This window comes from Bipolaris victoriae, assembly GCF_000527765.1.
Source record: "Bipolaris victoriae FI3 unplaced genomic scaffold scaffold_81, whole genome shotgun sequence".
Lineage (NCBI taxonomy): Eukaryota > Fungi > Ascomycota > Dothideomycetes > Pleosporales > Pleosporaceae > Bipolaris > Bipolaris victoriae.
Window position 1 is genome coordinate 71,358 of NW_014575311.1, and position 26,775 is coordinate 98,132.

Below are 26,775 nucleotides of genomic sequence, written 5' to 3' on the forward strand. Positions count from 1 at the left end.
CTCTGCATTTACTGCTCGCCCCTCGCGGTCCAGCATCGTCATGACTGCTGCTCCTACAGTCGCCCTCGTCATCGCCCAGCCATATGGCATCCACCCGCCGGTTTAGCCTCTGCGCACCGCATCGCACACAACTACAGACGTAGCTATATTCTTATACACAGCGCCCCGAACATGCGCATATCCCAGAGATATCCACTGCCATGGCGGCTCCTTGGTTCGCCCGCACAGGCGCGCAGTTTCTCGTCGACACCCCGCCGTCGCGAGATCAAGCACATTTCCGAGCTGCCTCTGCGCACAAAGCCGTCGTACATACAATCACCCAACAACACACTCCTCAGCCTCCAATGGCCATCACCGCCACGAAATATACTCGTCACCAAGAAGAAGCGCACGCCCAACATCACCGAGTCCGTTATTGAATTCACGTCGCATATCCGCTCCACCTACCCCGCCATAAACGTCATCTTCGACCCAGAAACAGCAGAAGAGTTGCATGAAAAACTTTCGTTTCCCGTTTATACATACAAGAGAAGCAATGGCGTACCGCAGCAGCTTTCGGATAAAACCGATCTGGTCTGCACTCTAGGCGGAGACGGAACACTGCTGAGAGCCAGCAGTCTCTTCAGCCATTCCGAAAGTGTGCCTCCTGTCCTGAGCTTCGCCATGGGCACAATCGGTTTTCTGGGCGAATTTAAATTCAAAGAGTACAAGCGCGCATTTCGAGAGGTATACATGAGCGGTGCGCCAGACACGTACGCAACGCTATCTGATTCCTTAGGCAAAAGCCCACCACGCTTGCCTTCTTCGCCCGATGACCCACTAGACAAGCCATTGAGCTACGCCGATATACGCGGCAAGGCGATGGGAACCAACAGAACAGCGCGCATTCTCCTTCGTAACAGGCTCAAAGTCGGTGTTTTCGGGCCCGATGGGAAGAGAATCGGGAGCACAGACGATGAGGGCGATACCTACGCGTTGAACGAAGTCACGCTGCACCGCGGCGGAAGTCCACATCTCAAGGTTATCGATGTATACATCAACAATCGGTTTCTGACAGAAGCTGTTGCGGATGGTATGATTATCAGCTCGCCTACAGGCTCAACCGCATACTCGCTCTCCTCTGGCGGAAGCATCGTACACCCTCTCGTCCCATCAATCTGTCTCACTCCCATCTGCCCTCGCTCCCTCTCTTTCAGACCCCTAGTCCTACCCGCCGAAACGCCCATTACACTGCGTCTCGGCGCCAAGAATCGCGGCCGAGAGGTCGAAGTTAGTATCGACGGCAGCACCATCACTGAAAAACTGGGTACAGGAATGGAAGTCCGCATAAGCGGGGAGGAAGTCAAGCGCGATGCTAGAGGCTGGGAGGGCGGCGTACCCAGCATTGTTAGAGGCACTACGGGCAAGGAAGATATGGCAGAGGATCATTGGGTAGGCGGTCTGAATGCGTTGTTGAAATTCAATTATCCATTTGGCGATCAGGATTCTTGAGTCCATCACCATCTAATACATTTGGTGTCGAAGGGAGCTTAGAAAGCTAGATACACCAATCAGTCAAAATAGCCAAAAAAAAATGTACATACTCACCCTACTCCACCACCCGCGTATACCTCGTCGAACTTGTATAATCCTTCTGCGGCCCCTTGACTTCGTACTCGACCTCCCACCATACCTCCCCTCCCTCTACCGTCATATTCCTCGCAAAAGCCCAAGTCGCAGCATACAAATCCCTCCCACAAAGATGCGTCTCCCTATTCTTCGCTCTAACCGCTTCCTCTTCCTCGCCCGCTTGCAGTTCCCCCATCTCAACAAACAACCCCCCAATCCCCTGCCCATCACTTCCAACACCGCCCTCCTGCCTCGCCTCACGCATCTTGTCGTCATCGAAAAAGCGTACAGCGATGAACTCTGTGTCTGCCGGCTCAGCACCAGGACACAATTGATACACGTATTTTCTGCGCGCGGTAAAACTGAGACCGGTGGTTGTGCTGAATGTGCCTTCTTCGGCGTAGAGCAGGGTTGGTAGCGGGATAGAAGATGAGTGGGGCATGGGGGTGAATGTCGCGGTGCCGGTGACGGTACCGGAAGGGTGGCTGGGGAGCTTGGAGGTGAGGTTGCGGGTGAAGTTCCAGGTCGAGGTGGTGGCGAGGTTGGTGAAGATGGATCTAGGGCTGGAGAGTCGGGATCTAGGAGCTGGGTCTTGAGGTGTTGGGTTTGTGGGTTCGGAGGGTAATGGTCGGGTTTCGCGGATTGGAAGGGTCGCTGTTGGTTGTGTGGGGAGAGAGGCTTTTGGGTCTTGGCTGGAGAGTAGCATGGCGTTGACGCTTTGAAGTGTTGCTCGACTTGGATTCAAGGCTGCGTTGCTCGTGGTGATCCAGCTTAGTCTCTGCTTGATGAACGATTTATTCATGTTCTTGGCTTCTTTCGCTTTTCCTGTATCGATTGCTCCGCTTTCGTCTGTGTAAAGACATAATATCGCTAGGGCAGCTCCAACGGAGAGATCTTTGCCTGTGGGACAGCATAATAGTATTTTGCTTTGTGTTTCGGGAGTTTGGAGAAAAGAGAAGAACGGAACAAGCTGAGGAAGCTGAGTGCGAAGGTCGCGTGACCCCAGCTTGCCGTTCTGACATTTCAGATGAAGGTAGTGTCTTACTCCCGCATCTTTGAGTGTAGTAGATGCAAATGGCTCTGGTGTGCAGCTGACTACAGTTTCAAAACCTGCCAATTGTATGTCTTCGCTGGATGAGATATATAGCTGTGATGTAGGCTTGATCAAGCTTGCAGCTGCGCCACTGCCCTTTTGTTCCTTGATGAGCTTTGCAATGATCTCTGGAGCATCCTCTTCATTCATTCTCATCAGCATATCCCTGTTTTTCCAGAAAAGTGGCGGCGTAAGTCCGTGTGACCACGCCTCGTGGTCGTCTGCAGCACCCTGGATATATCCGCTTTCTGATGCCTCGGCGCCATGGACACGCCGTGACGCTGTGCAGAGGACTATGGGATGGAAATCCGAAAAAGAAGGAGCTGAATCCGGAAGAGAAGATTTCTGTGTTATCCATATGGGGCGGAGTGGCTTTTTCAGCTTACTACGGAGAAGTGGGATGTTGGGTTTGCAAATGTCCTTTCGTTCTATCAGCTACAACATCCCAGCATTTCAGCAGCCTAAGAAAACATACCAAAAATTGCTGTACAAACCCATCAATTCTCTTCTCCATCTGCGCATGCTCGCTCTCCCCCACAGCTTGCGGTGGTGTAAAAAGCCTCGTCTCTTCTTTTGCATTCTCCACACCAAACACCGCCCGATTCATCACGCAACACCACGTTGGGATAGTCTTGCTCAATGCATCCGGCATACTCTTCCCCCTCCTCGTACTATCCACTACAACTGCACCGCCCCATTTCTCTACCACATCGAGCAATTGTAAATTCAGCCTTCGCAGACTGAAACTCCATTCGCCCATGTGACCGTCTGTACTTTTAAAGTAGACGGATCCGGACTTCAAAGATGGCGGAATGTACCAACTACCACAGCGCTCATTGGCTACCAAGGGAAGCTCATAGGCTGATGCAACAGATTCGACAAAAGCACTGTCGGATATGATTGAAGCGAGCCGGTTGTGTGTTGAGAGCGTTGAACGGCGTAACGATGAGAGGGTGTTTGATAAGTTTGGTGTGTTGGAGAGATGCGGAAATATAATATCCGCTTCAGTTAATGGCTTGGACATTGCTTGCCTGATCTACTATCTTTTCGATTGCTAACGTTCAGTTTGGTCAATCGAGATGATTCAATATTCTTTACCCCGCATTGTGTTGAGTTTTGTAAGGAAAAGGGCTTTCTCAATCAGACGGCCAGCATCTTATTGAATCAGGTTTGGTAAATCCATATGACAAAATTCTTCATTTCGAGCGTGAGGGTAACAGTCGTGCGTGGGATGCTTGAGCCGATGAAGGAGACTGGATCAAATGTGAGAGGCTAGGCCATTTGGGGGCTAGTGTATATAATCCGCATTCGGACGCGAAGTCTGGTCACAGTGGGTTTGCCAGATAGCATTCGTTCGAAGAATATCTAGAGAAACAATGCACCTGACATCCTGTCAAATTTGTGGGAATTATTCTATAGAATTCACTCGTCTTTGGAGTTGTTCAAGCTATACCGTCGTCCCACGAGCTCTGAAACCACGATATAGCTCGTCGGCGTACTCGCTGAGAAAAACAGCGCATCGAGAGCTAACAATGAATCCGAAGTAAGTTTTTATGAATCTCACTTGATAATATCGGGACTGGACGCGAATGAACCAAAAGAGGAAGGACAGGAGACAATAAAACTATAACCGTGGTGTCTTCATTGGGTTGCGGTGATGTGATTCGTCACAAAAGTATGGTAGCATCAATCTAAGTTGGACATGGACACGAGAATACCGCTGACCTGCGAGTGTGGTGTTATGCCGGCTCGCTTCAGATGCCAAAAGCACAGACGGCAGATCGAGGGAAGGACAATGTGAACGATGTCGGCAGCGACGGAGTCTTCGCCCGACCCTTCACGCGTGGTCGCTATCAATCATCCGAGAGTCTCGAAAAGGTACGGAAGTCTACATAAGCTTAAGGATTCGGCCGAATGCAAGGCTTGCGGGGCCAGAATGCGGAGCTTGAGTGAACCAAGAGCCTTTCGATATTGCCGCTAGCACCAGATGGGACTAAACGTGGTGCAGGGCGGCAGCTGTCTCCTATTACCCGACATCCGGGAGTTTCCAAACATCTCGCCCACTCACATGTCGCCTTTGCAAGATTGCTGTCATCACCCTATACGACCAAGGCTCCTATGGTTGGTTGCGACACTTTGCAACGCGTCGCAGTCCACGTATGATACAAACACCGCAACATATACTACGGCACCCCGGTAATACTAGCACATTGTCTTCCAGTCCAAGTCAATCTGAGGGAGATGCCCCATTTCCCGTTGACTATCCGCAACTCTCCCGAGCCTCACTGCCTTGATCTAGGGAAATGCTGAACCGTGGCGCAGACAAGTTACAACCAATCTCGCAACATCAAGCGCGAGCCATTCGTTTGCTCCAAGCTACGACGCCCCGTTCGTGCATGGACTTGATTCCTCTTTGCACATGGCACCCACCCTTGCATGGAACAACTGCCATAGTTCGCCTTCCAGAATTATGTACAATGTGCCGTGTGTCAGGATAAATGAAATCCTCAGCAGTGTCCGAGATCTACCTTCATCAAATTGGGCTGTCATGTGCACGGCAGAATGTTTCGAGAAGGCGGTTCAGCCAAAACATCCCGGGCCGAATACATACGCTTACTTCTAGTACGCCAAACAACGCGCTCATTCTATCAACACCTGATACATCTATGCCATGGGGCCATATAGCTTCAACACGCTGTATGCAGGCCCGTCACTGCTGCGTCATCCGGCGGCTCGGAGTCGTGTACCCGCATTATCCAAATACAAATCTACATGTACCCACAAATGAGGCTAACTACACAATGCCCTGGTGCTTCAGTTTGTAGTGGTCAAGCCAGCATTGTGGAACGGTAGACGTGGTCGATCGAGGCCATCTTGTTACTTGATATGCTCGAACATCGCCATCACTCTCATAGTCGATTCGTCGGGGTATTCATAGATGAGGCTGAGAGACTAACGTCGAGACCGCGGGGTAGTAGAGGCTCGGGAAGCCAACATCCCCGCAGTTCTAAAGTCTCTCGTAAGACATTCATCTATTGACCCTGCTAGTCATATATGCCAATCAAGGACGCATACACAGAGACAAATTAGGCACCATTTGCGCTTCAAATCCTACCTTGGAGAAGATACCTTGAGAAATATTCCGACACTGTCTCATCGACGAAATATGAGATGGCAAGGCATCGTCGCTCCAACGCGGTCCAGCTTATCAAAGGGCACCCAAGTGTAAAATCTCGAACCCACTGCAAGAACCGTACTGTTGCCTCCTCCTACTAAAGTGGCACTTTACTACAGATAAACTTGGTATAGTATCATTCCCCACATGATATATGTTCATCTAAATCTTATTTCTCGAGGGCTGATCGCCCAAACCTGACAACTGCCCCTTGTCAATCACCCTCGGGCCTGCTTTCCGATGGACGAGTATCCCAATTCTCGGCTGCCAGTACATGAGTTGTATAAGAAGGAGGCTCGTCACTCGAATGTTTCAGCATCCAAACTACCATACGCTCTCTTGCATTCGCACGTTCTCTTACAGCCACTACCATGAAAGGTCTTCTCTCCGCAACAGTGGCTTCGGCCATCTCTGGCGCTCTTGCGTTTCCTTCTCCTGCTGAGCGCCGCGACATCGCTGCCCGCCAGGCCGCAGTATGCTCTTCTCCTGTCACGCTATCTGGAAACCCGTTCTCCAATCGCTCCCTCGCTGTCAATAGTTTCTATGCTGCCGAAGTCAAAGAAGCTGTTACAAAAATCACCGACTCGACACTTGCAGCAAAAGCGGCCAAGGTCGCTAATATTGGAAGTTTTTTCTGGATGTAAGGCGCTGAAAGCTCGGGCTGTATGGTTTTCTAGTGAAAAGGATGCTGACATGCAATTCAGTGATACGCGTGACAAGATCAAGATGCTCGACGACATCATCAAGGACACCCCCTGCACCCAGATTCGCGGACTCATCATTTACGATCTGCCTGGTCGCGACTGCGCCGCCAAAGCATCTAACGGTGAACTTGCCGTTGGCGAAATCAACATTTACAAAACGCAGTACATTGATCGTGAGTACTAACCATCGTCTTATCTTATGTAGATCTCGCCACTAACCTGGAACTCCATCATAGCCATTGTTACAATCATCAAGAAGTACCCAAACATCGCCTTCGCTTTGATTATCGAGCCCGACTCTTTGCCCAACTTGGTCACCAACAGCAACTTGGCGACATGCCAGGCCTCTGCTGCCGGATACCGCGAGGGAGTTGCGTATGCGCTTAAGCAGCTGAATCTCCCCAATGTAGCCATGTACATAGATGCTGGTCACGGAGGTTGGCTTGGCTGGGACGCCAATATCAGTACGTACTCTCCTTTACCTGTCATTGAATCGTACATGGAGAAAAAAATAGAAAAGCTAATCTGAGCAGAACCGGGCGCCAAGGAGCTTGCGACGGTCTACAAAAACGCTGGCAGCCCCAAGGCAGTCCGCGGTATCGCGACCAACATTGCCGGATGGAACTCGCTGGACCAAGAGCCTGGAGAATTTGCTGGTTCCTCCGACGGCCAGTACAACAAGGCACAAAACGAGAAGAAGTACGTCCAGCTCATATCGCCCGAACTTGTCGCCGCAGGCATGCCCGGCCAGGCCATTGTCGACACAGGCCGCAATGGCGTCACGGGTATCCGCAAGGAATGGGGCGACTGGTGCAATGTCAACGGTGCTGGATTCGGTCGTCCCCCCACGGCTGACACGGGATCTCCACTCATCGATGCCTGCGTGTGGGGCAAGCCCGGTGGTGAGAGTGACGGTACCAGCGATACCTCCGCGAAGCGCTACGATTCATTCTGCGGTAAGGACGATGCCTACAAGCCCAGCCCCGAGGCTGGATCCTGGAACCAGGCCTACTTTGAGATGCTTGTCAAGAACGCCAACCCGCCTCTGTAGAGTGATGGTGCGCTTGCTGAACATGTTTGGCTCTATGGGAACGGTAGAGTAGGGTGTGAGGTCAACTTTCTTTGTACATAGATAGGTTGTGAGGAGGGGGGTTAAGGCGAGATTCATTATCTTCAGGGCAAAGCAACAATAGAACAGTGTCTCTCGTTTTTTCCCAAATTGCTACTAAGACACAATTGTCATCCATACCTAGTCACTTACCTTTCTAAACACTTTTCATTCGACACTTCCCCCGTTCCCAACTTACAGTATGCACCGAAAGCAACCGGAAAATCTCTTCACACCTCTTCGACAACAACACATGTATTTTCCCGGCTCTTTATGGATTAAATTAAATAAGTCGGATAGAATCTTGCCACTAGTACAAATAATGATACTGCTTAATAAAAACCAGCGCTACACGGGTTTTTTAAGAGGTAGCAGAGATGAAGCAATACACCATGCTATACTCATTAGAAATTCTAAATATCATAGCCACGCATAACATTGTTTTTCATGCTATCAAGTTACACCTCAGTCTCAATGTTAATATATCTCCTATCCGAATACCTTAGTTGTGTCAAGAGTGGTAGCACGTGTGGTAGCACGTGACAATTACTTTCGTATCGCGTACCACGTACTACGTTTCTAACCCTTCCTAGATACAACCCCCTTATTTTTTCGAGTCCAGAATGTTGCAATACCTTCAAAGGCAAAAAAGAAAGCAGGAAGAATTGCAAGGAGTTTTTTCTTCAATAACTCGAGTAGTAAAAACCCCCGTCTTCGCTGTGAGGTCTCAGAAACGTTGCCAAGCAATTGCTGGGGGGGTTTTTTGTTTTTGTTTTTTGCTTCAAGGAAAGAAGTATTAAGTTTGTCTTGGAGGAATCAAGTTAAGTGGTCTTTTTGTTCTTTCTTTCTCAGTAATTTCCCTTTCTTGGAAAAAAAACCGAGGAAAGAGGAATCGATGTGTGGGCACCCGGTTGATCTATAAAAATGCCCCACGATTCCACACAGCCTCCACCCCCACCATCAACAACCTACCGAAATCGATGACGTTCTAGAAACGTCAGTATATCGTATGTGCAATCGTCTTCGCTACACTCTAGACTCAATACTCTCACGTTTCCAAAAAATCGAAAGACAATATAATTTTGTAAGACGTAATAGGTAAATAATGCTTGGAATTTTGTTTTACTACGTAGATGCGTGATAACACGAGGAATGATAAAAACAAAATCCAAGCAAGATGGTCAAAACATTTGACAAAAATACATCAAAGAACGAACCCCTATCATCTATTCCATTGAAACGCCAAAAAGAGCTACAATATAACAGCAAAAAAAGGTGGCCTTAGATTTCCTACTGGTAATCACAAAAAAAGAGTGTGTGGTATAATTTTCCCTATCCATTGAAAAGAAAACGCCCCTATCCGCGCCGAAGTCCCAGGAAAGAAACCCTCCAAAATCCATCCATCCGCATATACATGGATGTGTGTGTGTATAATCCCTCCCAAAAACTCCGCTCATGCCATTTCATAAAGCCGTTAAAAAAAAGGTGTGGAATCTCTCTTCTCAAGACGCCAAAATCAAAAAAAGGAAGGGGGGAGGAACGCCTTCGCTTAAAACCCACAAGGAATATCACAGTCTAATTCAAGTGGGGGAGGGAACCAAAGTCTAATAAAAAGCCAGACTTTTGGAGCCAGAACAATCCAAACGGGGGCAATGCGTGTGTCGGACAGCGGCAGGGTTGGTTAATGCCATTGGAATATTTCCCAAATCTTGCCTCGCCTTTCGCTGTGGTCTAAGCTAGTCAAAGTGTCTCCGTCTAGAGAATTTTGCCGGCTAAGAGACTGGGCCAACTCATGTCTAAGATGAGCCAAAGAATACTCATCGGAGTCGTCCTAGGACATCCGCCTCCTCCTGAAGGGTTCTTCGGTTTCAACGTCTTCTTTTTCTTCGTTGACTTGGAGCGTCAGCCATGCAGCGACTAGAGCGCAGATGCCTCCAAAGCGCAGCACCCAGGCTACACTGGTGTCGCCAGCTGTGCCTCTGGGCTTTTGTAGGATTCTGAACAAGACGGCGCTGATCAACGTGGCAATGACTTGCGGTGCTGCGATTGCGACATTGTGGATTCCGAGTACGACACCAGCCGAATCTGCACCTGAACCTTCATCTTCGCCCTCTGCAATAAGTTGCGCTTCACGGTCACGAGGCTTGATAATGCCACGGCGAATGGCGTCTCGCTTTGAGATTTCGGAAGAGATGATAGCGAATGGCGCCCAGTTTGTGATACACCAAGGAATACCAATAGCGCCGACAAGAACTGTAGCGCCCCAGGCACTGCGGACAAAAAAGGTCAAGGCCATTAGCACGGCGAACAGAATGTGCGAGATGAGCCATGCGCGACGAAGGGTTAGCGATTTGATCTGCAGCACGTCCATTGAATTGGAGAGCCTGTCCATAAAGGTCTTTGAAGATCCTTTGGGCTGGTGGTTGAGTGCAAAGTAGCTGGAGCCGTTCATAGAATGCGGGGTGGATGGCGTCATGGGGGTCGCGGGAGTAACGGGGCGCTCGGGCTCTGGAGCTTGGAATGTTGGCGGAATAACAAAAGGCAAGATAACAGAGGCGATGAATGTAGTGATGGCGAAAATCAACAAAGCTCTTGTGCCAATTCTGGTTCCATCTTCAAGGATACCGTCGATCTGGCGATCTGGGAGATGTGGGTCCTCCTCAAAAAATGGGTCGGCGTAGATCTCGCCAACGTAGGTGGTGATGTAGAAGAGAAAAGGAAACCATCCGATCCAAGCAAAGAACTGCACCATGCAGACTTTCTTGATCTGAGGGGGCAGTTTCCTGACTGAGCGTGCAAGGCCTTTGAAAAAAGCAATAACACCATCTTGCTGGTTGGCGGGAGCGGTATCGAACTGTGGGTCACGTTCGGCGCATGCGGAGCAACTGACGCCGACAGTGAGAGCCATGACAAAGGATGCAATGGCGCAAAGGACCTTGAACTGGGTGTTACCGAGCCATGGGAGATAGTCTGGCAAGTTGATGTAGCCGGCAAGGTAGCCCAAGATGTTGCCAATACCCGCCGACCTCATCAGCCATGCATTGGCAGATTCTTGCTGGTGCGTGGGTGCAACATCGACAATATATGCTCGCACGCCGGCTTGGATGACGTTGATAGCAAAATCCAGCACATATACGAAGAAGACGGCGAAAAGCATGATACTTGTCTTGACAAAGGTGGACTCTGGGTCTGCTCCAAAGATGCCCAAGAAACCGCCCATGATCTCTTTAGCCCAAGCGAGAACCATGAGCGACAAGATGGTTGCGGCAGCACCGCCGACAATGAAAGGTCTCCGCTTTCCCCATCGCAAACGGCAATTGTCGCTCTTGAGACCGACGTAGGGCTGGACGAGTACACCAGAGAGAGGACCGGCAATCCAGACGAGGGCAAGCATCGACTTGCTCAGACCGAGCGACAGAAGATAGGGCTGTTGACAACGTTAGCCGCAGCCTCGCCACCGCAGAAAACACAAGTGGCAGGACGCCGATCTGGACGCAGGGTCCATAGCGTGCCAGTGAATTTTTTTGAAGGAGGCAGGTGGAAAAAGCACTTACCGAGCCGTTTGAAGTTTCTACAGACCAACCAATTTGCAAGCCGAGGCCGCCGAAAGTAAGTAGGAAGAGGAACCAGCTTGACTTTGTCTCCTCGACTTGTGATTCACCCAACCAGCTGTCGTCTTCGCTGTTGGGCGACATGGCCTCCTTAAGGAGCGGGTCGACTTCGGAAGACATGCGGGGCGGATGGTCTGCGTGGTGAATGAATTCTATCTCAGCGTCTCCGTCAGTGTCGGGGCGGCCGCCCAGGGGAGAGTCGCGGGCAAAAGAGACGAGTTTGGGTCGTGGTTTGGGACGAGGAGAGGAAGTGTCGAGTCTAGATAGAGGCGGGGAAAGGGGCCCTGGGGCCGAGTCATCTCGGCCACGAGACAGAGGCGTCGAAGACATGATGTGGCAGTGGACGTGGGGACAACACGCGATCGGGTTGCTGTGCAGGCGGCGACGTGGTCAGGCCTGGAGATAGATTGCTGTAGGTGGTCAGGGTCGGCGAGACTGTGATTGGTAGGCTTGCTGCCAGGGTCAGTTGGCAGCGGGCGGCGGGCGGCGGGCAGCAGTCTCGAGGGAGGGTGGAGTGATGTGGTGAGAGACAGGGCTGTTGCAGGCAAAAGTCACGGCGGAGGGGCCAAGATATGCAGCACAGTGAAAGAGAAGCTAGCGGTTCCGCTGGGGCGCAAAACGGCTGGCGGCGTGCTCAGCAAGAATAAAGGGCTACGCAAATGACGAGCCGCACTGCAGCTGGAGGCGGCAGTGGCGGGGAGGCGAAGGACGGCGAGTCGAATCAGCAGGGGAACGTCACCAGGCGCTGAGGAGAGCGGTGTAGGTCATGTGCGCGCGAGTGCATGCGCGTGCAAGCGTGGGTGTGTGTGGTGGTTGGGTGTCTTTTGCGCTCAGCAGGGCGATTCAAAGTCGATGTCATGCAGGCAGAGTGTGTGCGGGAAGCATGTAGGATGACGTTGGGCCATGAGCGAGCAGTTCCTCAGACCCTTGCTAGTGCGCTAGTCCCAATGTGGCGCTAGGGCGGGAGGGCCGTGTGCCGGGACATGGGACGACGAACAGACACCTGGGCAGCTTTGCTGGGGGCGGCGCAGAGGGCGAGGCAGCAACTCCCAGAGAACACATACCTACATACATGCACGCTGCACACATCCTACATACGCACACATACACACAGACACGTCACGGTGAATTGATCACGCTCGCCCTCACACCCTCGCTGCCCTGCTCTGCTCTGCCCTGCCCAGCCACTCTCACTGCCACTGCCACTGCCTGCCCACTCGCGCCATCCGCCCTCTGTCATCTGGCGCGCCCGTGGCCTTTCATCCAAGACCCGCGCCCAACACCACCCACCTGTGCCGTCCATCACACGCGCCCTGCTCCTTCGACTCATCAGCAACGCGACGCAATCCGGCCCATGAAAGCGCCGCCTTGAGCCCAGCATGGCTTCCATAATGGGCTGGTGGGCCGTCGGCCAGCTCCTCAGTATGCGCCCTCGAAGCCTATGCCATGACACACCATGTCGCCCAGATCACCACTGACCTATTTTTTGCTACAGAGCGAGACACGACCGACGCAGACCCGGATGGTCAGTTACCCATGCCCTCTTCAAATTCCCCGCGCCTCAAGCCTGTCTAATGCCTGCACCAGACGAACCCGAGGCCGGCCAAAAGGAAATCTTCACATCATGGGCTTTATCCATCCTCATCGTCCTGCTCATAATCGCCCTCTTTACCAGCTATATCCTGCACACACGCAAAATACAGGCCGTCCATGAAACCGTCTTGTCCATCTTTGCTGGTACGTTGCCCCACGCCCGCCTCCGTGGCCTCTACTACTCTTGCGCAATCGTCGTGACAAGCCCCAAGTAGTGCGCATACTGGGTTACAAGCCATCGCCCTGCAAGCTTGGGGCAGAAGCTCGATCAGCGATTGATTAGTGGGGTAAATCTGCACATGTTCTGTCCACTGCAATCCCGTCTTGGCTCACATCGTAACCGGAGCACGCTACCACATGCCCCGCTAACCACTTTCAGGAATGGTCGTTGGTCTCATCCTCCGCCTGACAGCAGTAGCATCCGTGCGGGATGCCGTCAGTTTTGACTACCAAATGTTTTTCAACCTGCTGCTGCCTCCCATCATCCTATCGGCCGGCTACGAACTGCACCAAGTGGGTTCTTACACACACACCCCTGCTCCTTGCCGTGTCCTAACAAGCCCTAGGGCAACTTCTTTCGTCATATCGGCACTATCCTCACCTTTGCCTTTGCGGGGACCTTCATCTCTGCTCTAGTCCTCGGCCTTATTCTCTTCCTCTGGACCAGGATCCCTCTCGATGGCTTCAAGATCAACTTTGTCGAGGCCATGTCCGTGGGCGCCACTCTTTCGGCCACGGACCCCGTGACTATTCTTGCCATCTTCGATACGTACAAAGTAGAGCCCAAGCTGTACACACTCATTTTTGGCGAGTCAATCTTGAATGATGCCGTTGCTATCGTCTTGTTTGAAACTGCACAAAAGTACAAGGATGGCGCAGAGTCGCTGGGTATCCTTAGCCTGTTTGAGGCCTTTGGCATTTTCTTTGGCGTCTTCTTTGGCAGTCTGTTTATCGGTGTTACAGTCGGCATTGCCGTCTCTCTGATGCTCAAATTCACCTATGTCAGGCGCTTCCCCAAGACGGAGAGTTGTTTAATTATTCTCACTGCATACTTGACCTACTTCATGTCCAACGCCATCCACATGTCGGGTAAGTACTGCAGACTTGTCAGTATGTATTTCCGCTGACCAAGTACAGGCATTGTCTCGCTACTATTCTGCGGCATATGCATGAAACACTATGCTTACCACAACATGTCGAGGCGAACACAGCTCACTACCAAGTTTGTCTTCCAAGTCACGTCGCAGATTTCGGAGAACTTCATCTTCATCTACCTGGGACTCTCGCTCTTTACCGATGACAAGCTTGACTATAAGCCCCTGTTTATCCTCATCACCGTCGCTGGTATCTGCGCAGCTCGATGGTGTGCCGTATTCCCGCTTTCTAGAATCATCAACTCCGTGACCCGGTACCGCCAGCGTAGACGTGGAGAAGAGCTTGTGGAAGAGATTCCCTGGGCTCACCAAGCCATGATTTACTGGGCAGGTCTGCGTGGTGCTGTCGGTGTTGCGCTCGCTGCAGGCCTGACAGGTAATAACGGTGATACCCTACGAGCAACTGTCCTTGTCGTCGTTGTCTTGACCGTCATTATCTTTGGCGGCACCACCGCACGCATGTTGGAAATCCTAGGTATCCGCACTGGCATCGTCGAGGAAATCGACAGCGACGACGAGTTCGACATTGAAGTCGTCAACGGCGGCACATATAGCCGTAAGCAAGGTCAAGGTTATGGTCACACACCCCGCCCCAGCCAAGGCGCCTTCACTCTCAACAATGTCAACAACCAAGAAAGTTCCTACTCTAGCGGCTCCCGCAGCCGCAGCAGTCCCCGAACCCGTCCCAACGGTGCCACACGCCGCAACTCTAGCCACGTCCGCACCCGGGACGGCGCAGATCAGGGTCTCCTCAGCCCCGGAGATAGTGCCTCAAACGACGAAGACGACATTGATCTCGACTTACCCCCGAGCGCCCGCCGTTCTCCCAACCGCTCCTCATCCCCACTTGCAGGCGCTTCCCAGACTGTATCACCGTACCCGACTTCTGGTCATAAACCACCAGAAGGACCGGGTAGAGTGGCTACTGCCACTGGTGCGGTTAAGCAGCTTATCAGTGAAATCAGTCATGATCCTGCAAACGCGTTCAAGCAGATTGATGATGGCTTCTTGAAACCGCATTTGTTGCTTGATCCAAAGGGTCCCGGTGGACCGAGTAACGTTTGATTTTTTCCATCATTTCTTTTAGAGTCTATCTCGGTCAAGGGAAAACGGACAGGCACTATGTGCATTTGTCTGGAGCATTGGTGGCGTCTTGTGTTTTTTTTTTGTGGAATCGGAAATGGGAATGAGATATTGTTCATCTCCGTGTCTCTCTCTTTGGACCAAGTGAGGTGAATGATTTGTGCTGTATTTTAGTCTTGTACAACATTGCTCGTTGCCTTACCCGTCTATATTGCCGGTACAAAAGCAAACGTGATGATAAACATATGTATTCGGATATCCCCATATGTATACATATCATGCAAACCACATTCATACCCATCATCCTCATCCATTCATCCCAAAACAACGCCAGTGTATGCCGCTAAAAACACATCACAATCAATCAAAAAAACCCCCTCCCTCGCCTTTCTAACTTCAACCCTCAACTCTTCGCCCCTACCGTCCGAATCTGAAACGTAGCCCCAGGCAACGCCACACTCTCCGCCGTAACACTAGCCTGAATCCCCAGCGCAGCAAGACACCCCCTAATTAAGCCCGCGGGGAAATAAAGAAACGGCTGGACCCTAGCCTGTGAATTTGCCTCGCGCCCCAACGCGGGGTCGCCCGTCTGCGCGACGAGGGCAGCTTGCATGCTGGCGTCGTATTTCTTTGTGTCAAAGGACATGCGGCCGAGGGGCTTGAAGGTATTATCGGTGAGGACGTAGATGCCGCGGTGGTTAGTTTTGAGGTTGTCGATTTGCTTGCGGAAGAGGAGGGTCCAGAGGTCTTTGCAGAGGAATTTGATGCAATCGAGGGGGGTGGTGGGGCGGGGGGCGTCGCGGGAGAAACTGCGTGTTTCGTTAGTGATTTACATTTGTTCAATCGGTCGAGTAGGGAAATTGGGTGGAAGAAGGGCAGAAGGAAGGGTGGATAAATGGTGGGGGAGGAGGAAAAGGATGTTAAATACCGTTCCACAACCCCAAGACCAACTCTGTACCCTAGTGCTTCTAACCGGTGAAACACGGCTTCTCTACTCTCCTCCTCGTCCACGGTCCCCGCGACACCAACGTGGCCTCCGCCTTCTGTCCGCGCGGCTACGGTGCTCGCGGCGTCGTTGCCGGGGGAGCCAGCCAACTGCTTGGCTCGCGCGCTAGGTGAGGCTGCGCTGGCGGCACCGTGAATCCATTCTTCTTCTCGAGCGGCCAGGTCGGCGGTTATGCGGTAGGCCATGGGGACCAGTTCGATGAGGAGGAGGTCCAGGCATGATGTGTTTACTACCGAGAAGGTGGGGTCGACGTAAGGGGGTGAGGTTTCGCTGGGGACGGAGGCGTTGGCTTGCGCCATGTTTGAAAGGTGTTCTTTTTGCGTGTATATGGGTTTGTTTGCCTGTTGGGCGGGTATGTAATGTGTCGACTCGAGTGTACCGTGCTGAGGGGTGCGCGCGTTGTTGGATAATGTTGGTGTAGGGGCTCTGCAGATGGAATTGAGACGGCCTTGGATATCGAGTTGTTTTGTGTCGTATTATTCGTCGCGGGGGATCAGTGCTGGGGAATTATCGGGCTGTAGGCGGGGAATCGCAGTCACAAAGCGCAATGCGGTCCGTCGGCGTTGGAGCTCCATGTGGGCTATTCAGAACTACTACCGTCGATCATCCGGCAAGGGTCCTGCTAGTCCCTAGTGTCATGGCTCGGCACGTCTTGCCAATATCCCAACACCACTTATGTAAATCCATCCATACAATGCTAGAATTAAATCTAGAACATAAAATACAAAAATTTCTATCCTGTTTCCTGACTAGAGTCCTAGAGACCTCACTTCGTTTTCCAACCTTAGGAAGCTCGACACATGGTGACGTGATGGTTGCCTGCGAGCCTCCTCTATCATCACATGCAACACCGCTTCTGCCTCTACGTAATTCTCCCGAACCTCAATTCCTTCCCAGTCCGCTTGCCATTCTACATCACCGAGCACCTTCGCATCTTCTTGACCATCATAACGCAGAAAACAACTCCATTCTCTTATCAGCATGCCGTACTCGATCTCCATCGTGGCATCCAGTTCCCCTTCCACCCTAGCATATAAGCGAAATTCTTGCCTCCGATGCGCTGCTCTCCATGGAAAACCCATCAGTGGATATATTGTTTGTCCTCCCATTATTCTGACATGTTCTGGTATCGTGACGGCAATCTCTAGTATGCACATATTGAGCATGTGGTTTACATACTTGATGCTCCGCTCCATAAAGTTTCGGAGTTTAATTGCGTATTCCGCCGATACCACGCGATCTGATGGTGGCAAACTAAAACGGTTTCGGTGCTGGCCTTGCTCTGCAGGTAGAACCGTAGGTGAACAAGACTCTTGCATAATCATTATGAAAATCTTTCCCACGTCATCAGTCTCTGTGCTGCAGACTATCCCACAAAAGGTTCTCATCATGGACAAGTCGACAATGACTTGCAGGCGTTGGCATCTTTCCACAAGCCTGTTGACACAGGCATGGGCTTCTTGGTAGATCAACCGACAGGTCCTCAAGATCTCGACGGGTGCAAATTTTACGACTAGCCGAATGGTCGACGCACCACCGTACTCGTTGAGTGAGCGTTCCAGGACTAGGTGCTTTGTGGTGATGGATAAGTGCTTATAGATCATGAGCCTCAGCTCCGGGGGAAGGTCCAGGAAAGATCAACGCATTTTGAATGTGCTCGTGCTTGTCGGTATAGTCGATAGTTGTGTTTGATGAATGATGGACGAGAAGGGCAGATAGGTGCGCGACTATATACGTATGTCAGTGCAAAATGTCAATATCCCAAACCATGGTTAGCCTTGATGTCGCTTAGCCAGTCATCATTTTATGCGGGCTCGGATAGGTAATTCATTCTCCAGATATACCCAAAACAGTTCTCATTGGAAATCTCAACGATAATTTCAGGCACCCTTTCTTTTCGTTTTTCATTCTTCGCCTATGGTACTGGTTCTCTGTGGAAATCCATTCACGGCTCTGTAATAGGTAATCGGTCGACCATAGGTATACTCAGTGACTACAGACACATTTCAACAAGGACTGCGAGCCCGCATGGCATGTCGAATAGCGAGGGTTCTTTCTTGGGCATAACGTGCGGGACATACCCTATTCTGATCAGAACATGTTCATCACAAAAGCATTGATGCGTCTCAGAATCATGCAAGGGGTCTTTTGGTGTTCATAAATTTATTCATTCTTCTGCTCACAGTGGCATATGATCATTGGGCATTCCAAGACATGTCTTCATCTGGATTCGTCTCGCATCATCCATCGCGGAGGTCTATAGTTACTCTGCACGATTCCATCAGCCTCAAGATCCATCAATAATGCAACGTAGTTTACTCACTAAGCAGTCTTGACAAACTCAACACCCTTGGTGATGTTGCCACCCAGGCCCTCGTAGCAGGCCTTGAGGAGAGTCTTCTCTTGGTCGTTCGCACTGCTGACGACGTCGATGGCCTTCTCGGCACCACTGGGCTATTGCAAAAGATTAGTAAAGCTACAGGATACGAAACATGTCAAGATCATCTTGGATTACTTACACCAAGCTCGATTGGTACAGAGAAGAACTCGGTTCCAGTAGCCTTCGCAATCGCGTCGCCACCCTCGACACCGGGGAGGTAGACATAGCTGGGCTCGACAATGCCCTTCTCGCCCTTGGCGGCCTTGATGACCTTTTCGGCGAATCTGTCTGTGGTCAGGCTGTGTCATCTCAAAGTAGAGCCACAAAAGACTTACCGGTATCCGGCGTAGGCCATGGAAAGGGTGGCTGAACCAGCACCATCCTTTGCCTGGACGACCTCATCACCACCGAATTGGACACGCTTGACAAGGGCTTCCATCTTGTCTGCTGGAATGTTCACGCTTGGCTTAGCCTGGCTGAAGAGCGGGACAATGGTCTCGCCAGAGTGGCCACCAATGACGGGAATGTTGAGGTTTCCGGGGTTCTTCTCGCCGACAATCTCGGCAACGAATGTCTCGGCACGGACAACGTCTAGGGTGGTGACACCGAAGAGCTTCTTGGGGTCGAAGACGCCGGCCTTCTTGAGGACCTCGGCAGCGATGGGGACTGTGGAGTTTACGGGGTTGGAGATGATGAGGACGAAAGCCTTGGGGCAGAATTGGGCAATGCCCTCGACGAGACCCTTGACGATGCCGGCGTTGATCTTGAACAGATCATCGCGCGTCATACCAGGCTTGCCTGAGTCTTTGTCAGTGTTTGCTCGCCGAGCCGTAGAATATATCCAACTTACGAGGAATACCGGCGGGAATGACAACGATGTCAGCACCGGTAAGGGCGCCCTTCAGACCATCGTCCTTGGGCAGGTAGCCTTTTACAACCTAAGCAACTTTAGTGTGTTTATGTGAATGCGGGGCGAGCACCTCATACCGCGGGGGTCGAGATGTGAGACAGGTCAGCAGCAACACCTGGAGTGTTTACAACATCGTAGAGGGCGAGCTCAGTGACGTGCTGGTTGTTCTTGAGGAGTAGAGAGAGGGGCTATTTCACATTGGTTAGCAGGTGCTGCAATGGAGGTCTATGGACCCTTTGGGTGCTCGCGGGCTCGTACCTGTCCGATGCCTCCGGAAGCTCCAGCTACTACGGCCTTGACCATTTTTGATGTGATTTGATGAAGGGAGAGGGGTGTTTTGTGGAGGGGCAAGTTTGATGAAAGCAATTGAAGAGTCGGTGAGAGAAGAGAAGAGAAGAAAAGGCAGAATGGTGGCTTGATGTAGGGTGAGCGCTGGACTATGCACTGGTTCTGTTGGTCTCGCGCAGGTGGGGGTGGAGCACGGGCCATTAGCGGCGGGGTACCGGGCGGAGCATGGGACGCGCCTCACCGAAAGGCCGTCACGCCTAGTGCTTTCTAGGGCAGATCGCATCAAGTCCGCGACAGCCCTGGTTTCGCCAGGCGGGTATGCAGTCTGGGTTCAGAACTCTCTCAGGCGTACATCAGTCGTGCAGAACACACCACTTGAACATCCACCTCCAAGCTGTATACACAATGCCTCCCTTACTGCTTCCCAGCCACAAGTCACGCATGTGATGTGCCTCGGTGCCACAGATGTTCGGAATAGGACGGAGCCCGCTAGAAAATGCAGGTACAAAGACATAGACCCGCGCATCGTTAAGTCTTTCAACCAACAAGGACCTCGGTCCTGTCCAGCGCGCTACAGGTGCCGGAATAGACCGGGGCCTCGCTGCTAACGTCATGGCAAACAAGCCTCGCTGCCTAAGCTGTTACGGGAGAAGCATCACTTGTTTGCGACAAGCTAATTGACTTTCCATTAAGTGATATTGTATTATGACGCCTTTCATGATACCTAGCCATTCCGCGGCCGTGTGCCCAAACACCGTACCTAAACGCCATATCCAAGATCAATCTGCTAACAATAGCGCACAACACCTCTCTCTGTCGTGTCGGCATCGCGACAACTAATCACCGAGAGTCAGAGGCTGGGTCAACAACTAGTTGTCTGCGTCCACGCGCTCGCCCTGAGCATCATCATCAGCGTCAGCCTCGCCATACCGGCCAAAGCCCTGTGGGTCGCCGGCATTGGGATCTGGCCCGCGCTGACCAACCGCGTACATCTGAGGCTGCTGCCCCATAGCGCCGTATGGGCCATACGCATTGGGATCAAACATGCCCTGCTGCGCATACACGCTCGGGTCGCCCTGCACAGGTCCTGGGTACATGGATGACTGTCGGTAGTCCTCTTGCTGGGCAAGGTGCTGGTTCATGCCGTAGTCGGGAGGAGCCATTGGGTGCTGGGCGTGCACAGGCTGAGGCATGCCGCCGGGGGGAACCACTGCAGCCGACGATTGCACGGCCGCGTTTTGGCCCGCGCTTCTCTTGTGTGGATGCGCCTCTTCACGAGGGACGATATCGATAAGAAAGTCAAACATGTCCGACTTGGATAATGCGGAGGCAATGTCGGAGCGCTGCAGAGTGCGACGCTTGTTCTCTTCGGCGTGGATCCACGCACGCATTGTGAGCTCCGTGATGAAGATGTCGCATCCCTTGGCGAATAGGATGGGCGCTTCGGCAGAGATCATCTTGACCTCGGGATCCGCTTTCATAACCTTCTTAATGCGAGCAAGCGGGAGCTGGTGCAGCTTGTAGTCATGTTCGTCCGTCTCGAGCTTCGTTACTTGTTGCTGCCAGTACGTGTTGAGAATGTCGCGGTAGTTTCCCGTGAGGCCTTGGTTCACCTGCAAGTGTCAGCTACTGAGACTCTGGGCGCCGTAGGCGTTTGGGCGTTGGGTGCGTACATTCTGCCAGGAACCGGTGAAGAGCTGTGGATCTGGAGCTTGGTTTTGCGCGGCAATCTGGACCAAATATCAGCGATGGGAAGCTCGGGGGAGCAATGAAGGCACAACAAGACGTACAGCTGCGGATGCGCCTGGAGGATAGTGTTAGCACAAGCGGTCAACGGGGGATGCGCCGGCTGGAGCTGCATCGACGTACCATAGTGACCGCCATTGGCAGGGTCGTAGAGCGGATTGCCTTGCTGGCCGTCGTACTTGCGGGGCGCAGCAGTGGCCGGGCGCATCTTCTGCTGGCCGTGGCCCTGGAGGTTGACTTGATCCATGGCGTGGGCTGGGTTGCGCAAGTGCGACACGGTGGGCTGGGTGCGCGTCTGTCAGGTGTATCTGGAGACCGGATGGCGCAGGGAAATTGGGCGAGGAGAGCGGCTCTGTGCAGGAGAGGTATGCGCAGTGCCCAATGAGTCGTCAAGAGATTGGTATGGGCGCGTTGTGGAAGGAGGGCGCGGGTGTGGTTGCGTCAAAGGTACGGTCTGAGTGGCCGGGAAAGGTGCAGAGAGATGGCGCGGGGAAGACGCGAATGCCTGTTTTTTGGGGCGAGAGGCGATGCTGCGGGCGGCCTGGCATCGTGTATGAGCTTCCTTCTATTGCACAAACTCATCTCGACTCTCGACGTTGAACAAGAAACGCGACTGACCTGTGCTTGGGCCTGGCGAATCAAATTCCAGCCCGAGTATATCTTCGCGGAGTTGATGGTTGGTTGGTTGGTGGGTTTCCAACGGGTCGACGAACCACAGCTAAGCAAGGGCCCCGACGTTACCCAGCTTCTCAAAGACCAGTGTTGGAGAGGGCGACGAGTGGGTGCAGCAGTAATTGATTTACTTGATTGCTCTTAACCGTAGTCCAAGAAGGCCGTCGAGGCGCGAGTCTGTCACGTAGCGAGCGCGCTGCAGCGTCGTCTCGCCCACAGCCAGATGCTCGCCTCATTGTCACTCGACCACGCTTAATATACCCATGTATGCGTGCTATCCATGTCGCACTGCGCCCGTCCGCAATGCCTAGAGCAGTGACAGCACAGGAGCGACGCCGTGTGTCTGCCGCCTCCATCACATTTGTGCCTCTTCAAGGCGCAATGCTCGGCCGCATCGTGACCGAGGCCTGGTGTCCTGATTGGCCCTCTGAGCAACGGGCCATGCCAGCGATGAGTTGTTCGTCCTCAGTTCTCTTCAATGCGCCATGATATGCACGCACGCGTCATGAGCCAATATGCCCACGCTGACCGCACACCAAGATCTCGACGGTTGCGGTCTTGTGCGTAACTTGACGTGGCGGACGCGAGCAGCAGGGGCAGACGTTCCCATGCACCAGGACGCCCAATGCAGGTCATTGCCATTGATGGCCTCTTGTATCACAAAATGCCCGACCAGCCTCGTACTATGTACTTGCATCCATACATAGTAGTAGCACATGGATGGTTCGTCGGCGGCCATGCAAGGCATCTGACGCAAGCAGCTTAGCTTTGCCGACATGGCCCGTGCGCCCGACCTTTTCAAAAAGTTGTTCTCCAAATTTTCCATCCTCTCCCCGTCACCGCCAGCATGGAGCTGCCAACGCACCAGCCGCTTGTCGACGACTCGGACGAGGATCTCTCCGATGAGCAGATTCGAGAGCTGCTCAACGAGGCTGCCGAGCGCATGCGTGCAAAGGCTGCGCAGCCTGCAGCTAGGGCCGAAGCCCCATTCAAGCTTCCCAAACTGACGCCCGGCCATATCGCCGATACTTACGAAAAGACTCACGGCAACATTACTCGTCTAGATCACTCAAAGCTTGTCGACAAGAACCAAAAGGCCTTGGCTAACGGCATCAAGAAGATTGAGGACCCGCTGCAAATCAAGAAGCAGAAGCAAGAGGTATGCCAAACCCCAGTCGCATCCCCACGCCTTTGATGATATCTATCCCAAATGTTTTTGCTGAGCAGATTCGGGCGCCGTCTTGGTTGCCTTCCTGCGCTACTGAGGCACCATTAGTTCATAGTTACACTGAGGCATCTATTCACTACACGCTTTTTGCATTCAAGCTTGTCAGTCACAAAATACTAATGGCTTGTTTAGGAGAAGAAAGCAACTGCTGGCTCACAATGGTTCAACATGCCCAAGACCGACCTGACCCCAGAGCTACGCCGAGACTTGCAGCTCCTCAAGATGCGCAGCGTCCTCGATCCCAAGCGCCACTACAAAAAGGACAACTCCAAGGGCGATGTTCCTGCGTTCTCCCAAGTCGGCACCATTATTGAAGGCGCCACCGAGTTCTACAGCAGCCGTCTCAAGAACAAGGACCGCAGGCAGACCATGCTCGAGGAAGTCATTGCCCAGGAGCAAGACAGTGGCCGCTTCAACCGAAAGTACCAAGACATCCAGGCGACCAAGTCGAGCGGAAAGAAGGCCCACTACAAGGCCCTCAAAGCAAAGCGCAACAAGGGCAAGATTGTCAAGCCTTGAGCACGTGTATGAAACTTCACGTGGTAATTGTCAACATGGTTGTGTTTTTGGGTGTTCGAGACCAGCGTTGTCTGGCTTGATATTTTCTAGCTCAGATCTGTCTCGCTTGTCCCACGGAACTTTGACTAAGACGCGCTTCTATTCCTCGTCTAGGTCGGAAAGGATCTGCTTGACCAAAGCCTGCATGTCCTTGGCCGCCTCCCGTCCAGCCTCCAACACCTCTTCGTGGTTTGCCTTGCCTTGGCTCAGGTGTTCGGTCAGCTGCGCCCTGTTCATGTTCTGAATTGTGGCATCATTTCCACAAGAGCCTGCTTCAAGGACAGCGACATTTGTGACTAGACTGAACGCCAGAATACGCATTCCTGCATGTCTGGCGACGATGATCTCTGGCACAGTCGACATGCCAACGACATCAGCCCCTAGCATGCTCAGCATCCGGCACTCTGCGCGGGTCTCGTAACTGGATGGATTAGCTCATGTCCGCCGCCGACATGTCAAGTAAGAATATTTTGAGAACATACGTTGGTCCTGCAACGAATGCATATACGCCTTCGTGTAGACGTCTCTGTTGCTGGTCAAGGCCTAGCTTGACCCAAGCTTTGTGCGTTCTTCTCCTCAAATCGAGGTCGTAGGCATCTGATAGTGGTGGAAATCGTACACCAAACTCATCAATGTTGGGGCCACGCAGCGGATGGAATCCAACAAGCCCAGCCATGTTGAGATGCTGCATAGTGTTAGGGTGAGTCTTGAGCTTTACAAAGACTTACGTACGTCGTTTAGACACACAATGTCTCCCACGCGGTAAGTCTGGTTGAGACCACCAGCTGCGTTTGTGACTACATGCCGTCATTAGCCCATGACTCTAGCTCTCGCCTCGCACGTTCCATACCAATCATGGTTTCGACACCAAGCACCTTGCACACGCGGGTAGCGAATGTGACCAAGTCCATCGAGTGTCCTTCATAGAAACTACCAATGTCAATATCAAACTTGTTCAAATGCTCTTCTTCCCCTGTAGTGACCTACTGTGCGCGTCCAACCAAAAGTGCGACTGGTGTTTTCTGAGGCCCAATGTGACCAAAGACAAACTTGCCCGCATGGCCCTGAACTATGTACTTGTCAGCACCCCGCATGATGAAGTTTGAGGGTCGCGCCTTGTACATACCTGTGCTCTTAGGAAAGTGTGGAATTGTGCCGTATGCCAACTCGACCTTGGGCTCTGGCTCGATGGTGTCGGCAAGTCCACCTAGGCCCGAACCGCACACGATGGCTACCTTTGGATTTTGGAGCGTCTCGGGTAGTTGAGAGCGAACGTATTTGGCCGTCTCTGTCGCGCGGACATAGGCGTTTGGCGCAGCAGCGGCATCTTGAGTGGACTCCATCTTAAGCAGTCGCAAAAAAAGTGAAGTCAAGGAGAGCAAGTCTCTAGAACACAAAAGATAAATGGATCAACTGTGACTAGGGAAAATAGTCTAGGGAGTACATGTGACATTATCAGAGGCGATGACTAGGGTGCACAAGGAAGGCGGCGGGCAATTCCGACGACTGCCAAGACCATAAGCGGAATCGCAGCTAGCGCCATTGTCGGAGGAAGAAGTTGGACGGCTGGACGTGGGTTAAGTTGCGACGACAGCGACCATGGCCGCGCCACGATGTATGCGCTCTTTTCTGGGGCCAGCAAAGAGGGTCAAGGTATGAATTGATTGAATTGTTAAGCGCTGTCTGCGACGAATTGGCCCGCTGACTTGCAATGGAAAATAGATTTCACACGCCCCACGGCCATCCGTCCAGACCTTTTCGCGGAACAAGAGCTCGAAAGCGGACGAGGACAATGAGCGGGACTCAAGAGAGGACAGAGATGTCAGGCTCATTGAGAAGCTGAAGATGGACCTGGAGAGCGGCGATATGCCGCTTGATGCTCGGCTGGAGGATATGGGTATCGATGTTCAGGAATTCAAGACGTATGTTGGCTTGCCATAACGAGATATTTGAGGAGGACGAGGGTTCTAACAAAGACTCCAGTCTATATGCCAGCCAGCAAAAAGTCAACAAGCGCCAGCAACAACGGGAACCCAAGACGCGCGAGGAAGCGCAGCGACAATGGAAAGAACTACAAAACACACCCGACCACCTTGGCCTCTTAAAAGTCTACAAGCGCGCCGGCGTTGAACCCATTAAACTCGCAAAGTACGTTTTTGTCATACCCTCCTTCACCCCCGGATTATATAGAAAAAAACAGACTAACCCTCTGGTTCCAACAGAGAAAAAGACATCACCCTCCCCACCGACCAACCCCCACTAGACCCCAAAACCCAAGAAGCCCTCGACGCCCTCCGCACCCCCCTCAACGTCCGCGCCGTCCACCTCAGGCCCCTTCGCCGCACACCCGAATACGGCGTGCCCACCTGCGACCTCCAACTCCGCACCTACAACATCCGCAACCTGCTCCTCTTCTCCGACTTCGCCGTGCGCGCTGCATACTATATGGGTCTCTGCGCGCGCGGTCCCATCCCGCTACCACGCATAACAGAGCGCTGGGTAGTCCCGCGATCGAATTTCATCTTCAAGAAGAGTCAAGAGAACTTTGAGAGGGTGACGATGCGCCGCTTGATCCAGATTCAGGATGGACACCCGGATGTGGTCAAGGCTTGGTTGGCGTTTTTGCAGAAACACCAGTATCACGGGGTGGGCATGAAGGCGAATATTTGGGAGTATGAGGGACTGGAGAGTGCGTTGGTGGCGGGCGAGAAGGTCAAGGAGGATGATGTGAGTAGGAGACGGGAGGGCGCGGTGTTGGAGAAGGTCAAGGAGATTTTGGGGAGAGATGGGTTTAAGGAGGGGATGAAGGGGGTTAAGGGAGTTGAGCTGAGGCCGTGAAAAGGGGATTGCACGACTAC

At 52.4% G+C, this 26,775-nt stretch overlaps 13 protein-coding genes across 13 annotated transcripts; 5 read left to right on the forward strand and 8 right to left on the reverse strand.

The window, feature by feature from the left end:
* Positions 1–171: 171 nt before the first annotated feature.
* COCVIDRAFT_29101 (hypothetical protein) lies at positions 172–1,491 on the forward strand (the record flags this gene model as incomplete). The annotated part of the gene is made up of 1 exon (XM_014698259.1): positions 172–1,491. The coding sequence occupies one exon, from the start codon at positions 172–174 to the stop codon at positions 1,489–1,491; it is 1,320 nt and encodes a 439-aa protein (XP_014553745.1).
* Positions 1,492–1,588: 97 nt separating this feature from the next.
* COCVIDRAFT_106824 (hypothetical protein) lies at positions 1,589–3,725 on the reverse strand (the record flags this gene model as incomplete). Its single annotated transcript, XM_014698260.1, has 2 exons — positions 1,589–3,121; positions 3,177–3,725. The coding sequence occupies 2 exons, from the start codon at positions 3,723–3,725 to the stop codon at positions 1,589–1,591; spliced, it is 2,082 nt and encodes a 693-aa protein (XP_014553746.1).
* Positions 3,726–6,247: 2,522 nt separating this feature from the next.
* On the forward strand, positions 6,248–7,631 carry COCVIDRAFT_40282 (glycoside hydrolase family 6 protein; the record flags this gene model as incomplete). The annotated part of the gene is made up of 4 exons (XM_014698261.1): positions 6,248–6,516; positions 6,581–6,753; positions 6,817–7,044; positions 7,114–7,631. 4 exons carry the CDS (start codon positions 6,248–6,250, stop codon positions 7,629–7,631), a joined length of 1,188 nt encoding a protein of 395 aa, XP_014553747.1.
* Positions 7,632–9,519: 1,888 nt separating this feature from the next.
* Positions 9,520–11,629, reverse strand: COCVIDRAFT_18428 (hypothetical protein; the record flags this gene model as incomplete). The annotated part of the gene is made up of 2 exons (XM_014698227.1): positions 9,520–11,115; positions 11,243–11,629. 2 exons carry the CDS (start codon positions 11,627–11,629, stop codon positions 9,520–9,522), a joined length of 1,983 nt encoding a protein of 660 aa, XP_014553713.1.
* Positions 11,630–12,678: 1,049 nt separating this feature from the next.
* On the forward strand, positions 12,679–15,111 carry COCVIDRAFT_106868 (hypothetical protein; the record flags this gene model as incomplete). The annotated part of the gene is made up of 6 exons (XM_014698262.1): positions 12,679–12,721; positions 12,795–12,824; positions 12,887–13,036; positions 13,272–13,405; positions 13,459–13,981; positions 14,030–15,111. The coding sequence occupies 6 exons, from the start codon at positions 12,679–12,681 to the stop codon at positions 15,109–15,111; spliced, it is 1,962 nt and encodes a 653-aa protein (XP_014553748.1).
* Positions 15,112–15,532: 421 nt separating this feature from the next.
* On the reverse strand, positions 15,533–16,434 carry COCVIDRAFT_106852 (hypothetical protein; the record flags this gene model as incomplete). Its single annotated transcript, XM_014698263.1, has 2 exons — positions 15,533–15,938; positions 16,058–16,434. The coding sequence occupies 2 exons, from the start codon at positions 16,432–16,434 to the stop codon at positions 15,533–15,535; spliced, it is 783 nt and encodes a 260-aa protein (XP_014553749.1).
* Positions 16,435–16,884: 450 nt separating this feature from the next.
* COCVIDRAFT_106913 (hypothetical protein) lies at positions 16,885–17,772 on the reverse strand (the record flags this gene model as incomplete). The annotated part of the gene is made up of 1 exon (XM_014698264.1): positions 16,885–17,772. A coding segment is annotated over one exon (888 nt), but the record flags the coding sequence as incomplete, so codon positions are not given.
* A 685-nt stretch (positions 17,773–18,457) lies between these two features.
* Positions 18,458–19,728, reverse strand: COCVIDRAFT_29107 (hypothetical protein; the record flags this gene model as incomplete). Its single annotated transcript, XM_014698265.1, has 6 exons — positions 18,458–18,589; positions 18,655–18,799; positions 18,851–19,313; positions 19,366–19,453; positions 19,503–19,613; positions 19,684–19,728. 6 exons carry the CDS (start codon positions 19,726–19,728, stop codon positions 18,458–18,460), a joined length of 984 nt encoding a protein of 327 aa, XP_014553751.1.
* An 854-nt stretch (positions 19,729–20,582) lies between these two features.
* Positions 20,583–21,706, reverse strand: COCVIDRAFT_18432 (hypothetical protein; the record flags this gene model as incomplete). Its single annotated transcript, XM_014698228.1, has 4 exons — positions 20,583–21,326; positions 21,387–21,443; positions 21,504–21,517; positions 21,583–21,706. 4 exons carry the CDS (start codon positions 21,704–21,706, stop codon positions 20,583–20,585), a joined length of 939 nt encoding a protein of 312 aa, XP_014553714.1.
* Positions 21,707–21,900: 194 nt separating this feature from the next.
* On the reverse strand, positions 21,901–22,074 carry COCVIDRAFT_106890 (hypothetical protein; the record flags this gene model as incomplete). The annotated part of the gene is made up of 1 exon (XM_014698266.1): positions 21,901–22,074. A coding segment is annotated over one exon (174 nt), but the record flags the coding sequence as incomplete, so codon positions are not given.
* A 904-nt stretch (positions 22,075–22,978) lies between these two features.
* COCVIDRAFT_106803 (hypothetical protein) lies at positions 22,979–23,878 on the forward strand (the record flags this gene model as incomplete). Its single annotated transcript, XM_014698267.1, has 2 exons — positions 22,979–23,290; positions 23,492–23,878. 2 exons carry the CDS (start codon positions 22,979–22,981, stop codon positions 23,876–23,878), a joined length of 699 nt encoding a protein of 232 aa, XP_014553753.1.
* Positions 23,879–24,016: 138 nt separating this feature from the next.
* Positions 24,017–25,260, reverse strand: COCVIDRAFT_106915 (hypothetical protein; the record flags this gene model as incomplete). The annotated part of the gene is made up of 6 exons (XM_014698268.1): positions 24,017–24,338; positions 24,400–24,602; positions 24,650–24,714; positions 24,768–24,847; positions 24,905–24,986; positions 25,044–25,260. 6 exons carry the CDS (start codon positions 25,258–25,260, stop codon positions 24,017–24,019), a joined length of 969 nt encoding a protein of 322 aa, XP_014553754.1.
* Positions 25,261–25,516: 256 nt separating this feature from the next.
* On the forward strand, positions 25,517–26,755 carry COCVIDRAFT_106886 (hypothetical protein; the record flags this gene model as incomplete). Its single annotated transcript, XM_014698269.1, has 4 exons — positions 25,517–25,570; positions 25,640–25,839; positions 25,901–26,065; positions 26,140–26,755. 4 exons carry the CDS (start codon positions 25,517–25,519, stop codon positions 26,753–26,755), a joined length of 1,035 nt encoding a protein of 344 aa, XP_014553755.1.
* Positions 26,756–26,775: the final 20 nt, after the last annotated feature.